A 6,511-nucleotide genomic window follows, 5' to 3' on the forward strand; every position below is an offset into this window, starting at 1 on the left:
CTCGACTCGTATCATCATCATTTCGTCCACTGCTGGACATAGGTCTCCACAAATGCACGCCATCGAGACCAATCTTCGGCTGCTCGCATCCAGTTCCTCCAAGCCATATTGCGCAGATAATCACACTTTGACATAGATACAGTTTTGATTATGATTCACCACATTCGGAAACCGAAAAGCACATCAAATTAACTTAGAAAATCAACAAAAAACGTAATATCCTAACCGAATCCAGCAAATACAATTTCAGAAACAAACTAAATCTATTTTCATCGAACATTTCCACGTGTTTCATTTACCCTGACGTCCTCGCTTCATTACCATACAATTCCCATTAGATTCACTATAAAAAGTATTCCAGAGGATCTGAAGGTATCAGTGTAGCATCACAGGCAAGACAAACATGTTCACTTCGTTGCAAATTTTCGGTATTACTCTAGTACTTGTAATTGCCTGTGTCTTATGCAGTAACGATGTCAAGGTAAGATTTTAATCTATTCTGATATTATAAAGCTGAGTTTTGTTTGGATTTTGAAAATTCTTTTATTGCTACATATTCCATTTATTGGGGAAGGTTAAAAGATATGTCATTACGATTTGGTAAATAGGAGTAGAGAAGTTATGATTTTTTTTACAAAACGCCAACCGGGAAAAAATGCGCGCTATGTAAAACTAATAAGTAGTCCGATTTTTTGAGTGAGCCGATCACAAGTTATGCTACGCTTGACACGGTTGGTCCGTAAATGGGTGACCATCTTTGTCATAACGAGTTCCTCCGTGTTTCGGAAGGCAGGTTAAATTGTGGGTTTCGGCTGTTATTCCTACATCTATGACAGTCGTTACAGGTAGTCAGAAGCTTAAAAAGTCTGACAACCAGTCTAACTAAGGGGTATCGTGTTGCCCAGGTAACTGGGTTGATTAGGTCAGATAGGCAGTCGCTCCTTGTAAAACACTGGTACTAATGTTAAATAAGTACATTTTGCTTAGCCGTTTTCAGCAAGTGAATACTTTATAGTACGCACATGAATTCTAAATGACATTGGTGTGTGGATTCTTCTATCTTGGGCAGTCACATCAGTCCAACGATCAAACCAATAGGCTACCACTGATACTCCTATTTGATACATACTTCGCCTGCCTGGATATCTGTTATGGCTGCAAAAATATTAACCCCTGCAACTAAGTCCAACAAGTTTTAATCCAATGTATCAGCCTACATACCAAATTTAATCGACATTGATTCAAACCTTTGGGCGTGAAGAGGCAAACGTATACTTACAAACAGCTCATATGCTTTCGTATTTAATATTTTTTTTATGTTTAGCTATTACTGTCCCACTGCATTGGCCTCCCTTCGGTTTTTCCACTCTTTCCGGTATAGATAGAAAATCAGTATTCAAAATCAAAAGTTTCTATTTCAAATAGGCCGTTTTAAAATGTTACAGTGGTGAGTTTAGTTGCACGATTCCTAAGTATCATTCTTAATGAGAAGAATCGGCTCTAAGTTACTCATTTAACGATTAATTGTTAATGTCTCAGGATGCAGGCAGAGGTGCTCACAGCGACCGGGGAGGACTGTGGTTCGGTCCCCGTTTAGGAAAAAGGTCTCTAGCATCCGAAAATAAAAAGTAAGTTTTTAAATACAGCTTTTTAAGATGTTACTAAAAAATATTTGATACGTATTTATTTTGTCGCTTACGAAGAATAAATATAACAGAAAATTAATATCTCATGTGACGTCACTTATTAATACTCTTTTAACGGGCAAGTGACTATCAAAATGTTTTACAATCTTTGATGCGTTTCATCTTCATATTTTTAATTGATTACATAAAGGCAATCATCTAAGCAATATCATTAATTATTTTTAATTTTTAGGCAAGCTTTTCTGAAAGTACTGGAAGCTGCCGACGCTCTCAGATATTACGATGAACAATACCCCCGCGAACTACAAGGTGTTGACCCCGAAACCAGTGGTAAGTCACTAAAACATACAGACAGACAAATATCTGTCTTTAGCTCAAGCTGATCTAAGCCGAATACTATCACTTCCATTAACAGGCTGTCTTTGTGCATGTGATTTGTATGTTTGTGAAACCCCCGCGACACAAGGATTAAATTCCTTAGTGCGGGAGTCGTTTTTTTTTTAAAGAAAATTTTATTCAGGATCTAATGTCCTATTAAGCAGGAATTTTACTTAAATTTATGACATATTGTGTGTGTTATGTAAACGGAAAGACAGCGTGGTGTTAGGGAGTTTGTTGCGCCGTATTTTCTCTCACAGCAAAATCACTTAGGAAGCGGTCAATAGTGGGCCAAACAGGATGATCCGTATTGTAATTTGTCATTCGAAAAGTGCTACTTAGCAGCCTAATACGAATAAATTATTTTTAATCTGATTTTATAGTTTTTGGGACCAGCCCTCACATTGCATTTCTTGCGCCTCTTGTAAACCAAGATCTACATTGGAACCAACAAAAACACCCGAAACAATTAACTGAATGAATGTCTTTGAGCATGTGCCTTGCATGTTTGTGAAACCCCTGCGACACAAGGATTAAATTCCTCAATTAGGGAGTCGTTTCTTAACAAAAATAAATAATATGATGCAATCCCATCGAATTTGTACTCATTTAATTTCTTTCAACTTGTACTACGATCCAAAATCTTAAACCTTTCTCGTACATAACTAATGATGGCTTCTTACAGTTACAAAAAAGGTTATCTTTACCCCAAAGCTTGGAAGGAATATAATTGATGAAGAGGAGGTTGAGAGAGAAGATTTTACCCCAAGGCTAGGCAGACAGGTCGTCGACGAGATGCCGGCTACCCCCACCGATCAACAGTTGTAAGTTAAATATTATGACTAGCCGCTGGTTTTTGAGCTGCTAAAATATTACCCTCTTAAAGCAATTGGGTTACAAGAGAAGATTATTTTAAAATCGAAGGTGTCAGCTATATTAAAATCAAATTTCATCGAAATCCGTCGAGCCGTTTGGGTGTGAAGAGGTTACAAACATACACACGTAAACGAACAAGGAAAAACCTCAGTGTGATTTACAAATTGTAAGAGGTTTATAACGGCGGATGAACTATCAACCATATGAAAAATCATACCTTTATTTAAAACACTTATTTTCAAATACGTACAAAAAAACCGTTATAAATTTCTGAAAAACATGTATAACAAGTCTTCGTGATCCACGAAGTCATGTCCTGAGTCTTTGTGCATGTGACTTGAAATGTTTGTGAAACCCAACACAAGGTTTAAATTCCTTAGTGCGCGAGTCGTTTTACAAAACCCTAACATTTCCTTCCTCTGAAACCAGGTACGGAGTTGACCAGAACACTATTGAAAGCAGGGCAAAGTATTTCTCCCCGCGGCTTGGAAGATCTATGAACTTTTCTCCACGTTTGGGCAGGGAGCTTGCTTACGGTAAGACCAAATATGAATCCACTGAAAGATTTCTGTATTATCTGTTATCAGGTAGATAATTCTGTGGGATAAAATTGACACTTTTTGTATTGTCAATGAATTTATAATCGTTGTGGTGCTAAAATGTTTAGGAGACTACGAATCAAATTTAATCTAATTGCCATTCATTCATCGGCTATTGTAAATAGCAGAATTGGGGCCCTGGTAGGCGTGATTATGTAGTTGTAATCATTTTTCAATTGACTTCAAAAATAATTTTGAATTACGTTATCAATTAGTATGTTTTTTTTTCGACTGAAAGTTATGTATATAAAACTAGCCGTTGCCCGCGACTTCAAAAAGGAGGAAGTTCTAAATCTACCTCAGAACTTCGGTCTGATTAACCAATGTTGTTGATATTTTTTTATTTAACTTGAAATATGTCTGTATTTGGTCTCATAAAAAAATCATAAATTTTGGCATAGATGTTTTTATTTGAAGTCGATTGTATATAATAATAAAATTGGACAACATTCACACAACGCCATCTAGTCTCAAATAAAGCAGAGCTTGTATTATGAGTACTAGACGACTGATAAACATACTTATATATTTCTAAATACATACATAATATAGATAAATTACAGCCAGACACAGAACAAATGATCGTGCTCATCACACAAACATTTGTCCTGGGTGGGAATCGAACCCACGACCTCTGTATAGCAGTCAGGGTTACTAACCACTAGACCAATAGACCAGTATGTTAATGTTATTTTTTAAAAATATTGTGTACTTCTTCTAATAACTGTTTTTGTTCCAGAAATGCTGCCACGAAAAATAAGATTAGTGAGGAGCATAAACAAAACGCACTCAACGTAATTTCGGAGGGAAAATTAAACGCTAGTGTTGCCATTTATATTTTTAAATGTATACATTAATTTTGGACGAAATAACTGATTGTTTATAATATAAATATTTAAGAATATAGTCGGTGTATAAATAAATGAAGTAATATATTATTTAAACCTTTCATTTAGTTTCTCCTGTCTCTTTGTCTGTAATCAAATCTTGCAAGTTAAAGATCGAATTCCCGGTTTCCGAGTGACAAGTAGTTCCTGAGATTATTGCGTTCAACAAACAAATAAACTTTATTATATTAGTATAGATATATATTATCCATTCAGGAACTTTAGACCACAGCTTTCTATATATGTGATAATATAATATATGTAAAATTTTCTAATATATAAAATTCCCGTGTCACGATGTTAGTTACCGTACTCCTGCGAAACGGTTCGACCGATTTTTATGAAATTTTGTATACATATTGGGTAGGTCTGAGAATAGAACAACACCTATTTTTTATACCCCTAAGTGATAAGGGTTGCTCACACTAAAAAAAATATATTTTATTTTTTTGGACGAAATTGTTTGTTTTTATTTTTTTATAATGTGGCATTAAAATACATACAACTAGAAAAAAAAGTCGGCAAAACAACGTTTGCTGGGTCAGCTAGTATATATTATAAATAATAATATACTAGCTTTAGCCCGCGGCTCCGCTCGCGTGGGAAACCGCTGTAAAGCATAATCCTCTTCCTTTTTTAGTTGATTAAAATAAAATATGTCTTACTGTAATCCCTCCAAGATCATGTTTCCAAATTTTAATCTAGATCTGTTAAGTATTTTCGCGTGAAAGCGTAACAAATAAACTTACATTCCCATTTATAATATTAGTAGAGATATCAAAAAGTCGTTTCAATGCTAACATGAAAATGTATAATCATAAAATAGAAATAAAAATATAATTTATAGTTTTAAAAGTAAAATGCTCTTCTTGTATTTCCTGTGCTGTGAGTAACATTTAAAATGGATACAAACTGACTTTAATAATAATAATACCAGCCTTATACATCCCACTGTTGGACACAGGCCTCTTCCCGTATAGGGAAGGTTTGAGCATTGATCACCACGCTAGCTCACTGCGGTCGATTTCAGATTCCAATATTTTGAATCCAGGATTTCTCACCGTGTTTGCCTTTACTGTTTGTCAGTGGTGTCTTAGAACAATTAAGATAGTTTTTTTTATTTCAATTTCTACATCATCATTATCCTAGTCATTCTTAAATTATGTAATTTCGGGTTGACCAGTTTCACAAGGAGCGACTGTCCATCTGACCTCCTCAACCCCGTTACCTGGGCAACACGATACCCCTTGGTTAGACTGGTTGTCGGACTATCCTAGCTTCTAACTACCTGTTATGATTACGAAAGACGTGTAAATGACCCACAAATAAACGTGCCTCCGAAACACGGAGGAACTCGTTATCACATGGATGGCCACCTATCCACGGACCGACGGTAGCAGTTGTAATTTAGCCACGAGCTAGTATTTTCATTACTACGTTCAAAAGTATATTACCTTCTTTCAAATAATGCCTTTTTTGGCCTCAAATGTTCTCTGACGTGACGCAACATACTCTTGAATTCTCGTGTGTGTCTTCCTTATATTTTTTTCCTTCACAGTTCCTAGCAAAGACACTTTACTTTGTAATACACACATGAATAAATTGTAGGTTTATATCAATCTATTATCTATAACATTTATATCAATTCAGCTACGCAGGGAAGTTTTTTTTTGACAAACTAACAAAACGTCTATGTTTAGGTTACGTCACAGCCTTAACGGACCAAGCAGATAGCTATGTACTTCTAGCAGCAAACTTAGAAGACTTCCGCAGTATAGCAAGGAAATTCGTACCAGCAAAAATCGCTGACCGAATCGTAAATATGGCCACAAATCACAGACAAAAAAACGACAACGATTACTCACAAGAAAGTGATTTTAGCCATCAGGAACCGACTTACGAGGTACACACTGAAGCTTTTAAGAAGTCCATGCCACGTCACAATTACAAACAAAACTCAGCCCCAATGACACTCGACGAAATTGTAGAGAAAGTTAAAGAAAGACTGAAGGACGAGCTAGCACAGCAACCGCAGAAAATGGTACGCCTGTCTGCAAACAACGGAGGGAACCCAATCATGAACCAGTATGAATATGACGCCCCTGATAATATACAACCAGAAGAA

General features: G+C 36.0%; 1 protein-coding gene across 1 annotated transcript; it reads left to right on the forward strand.

Annotated features, from left to right (window-relative positions):
* The first annotated feature begins 403 nt into the window (after positions 1-403).
* LOC113508670 (PBAN-type neuropeptides-like) lies at positions 404-4,425 on the forward strand. Its single transcript, XM_026891752.1, has 6 exons — positions 404-481; positions 1,540-1,628; positions 1,879-1,976; positions 2,710-2,848; positions 3,330-3,436; positions 4,239-4,425. Exons 1-6 carry the CDS (start codon positions 404-406, stop codon positions 4,295-4,297), a joined length of 570 nt encoding a protein of 189 aa, XP_026747553.1. The 3' UTR covers positions 4,298-4,425.
* The last annotated feature ends 2,086 nt before the right edge of the window (positions 4,426-6,511 follow it).

This window comes from Trichoplusia ni, chromosome 3 (genome assembly GCF_003590095.1).
Source record: "Trichoplusia ni isolate ovarian cell line Hi5 chromosome 3, tn1, whole genome shotgun sequence".
Lineage (NCBI taxonomy): Eukaryota > Metazoa > Arthropoda > Insecta > Lepidoptera > Noctuidae > Trichoplusia > Trichoplusia ni.

Coding starts and splice junctions, on each gene's coding strand:
- LOC113508670 (XM_026891752.1), top strand. CDS start 404: ATGTTCACTTCGTTGCAAATTTTCGGTATTACTCTAGTACTTGTAATT. Junction 1,977..2,709: donor TGTTGACCCCGAAACCAGTG/GTAAGTCACTAA, acceptor GGCTTCTTACAG/TTACAAAAAAGGTTATCTTT. Junction 3,437..4,238: donor GGGCAGGGAGCTTGCTTACG/GTAAGACCAAAT, acceptor TTTTTGTTCCAG/AAATGCTGCCACGAAAAATA.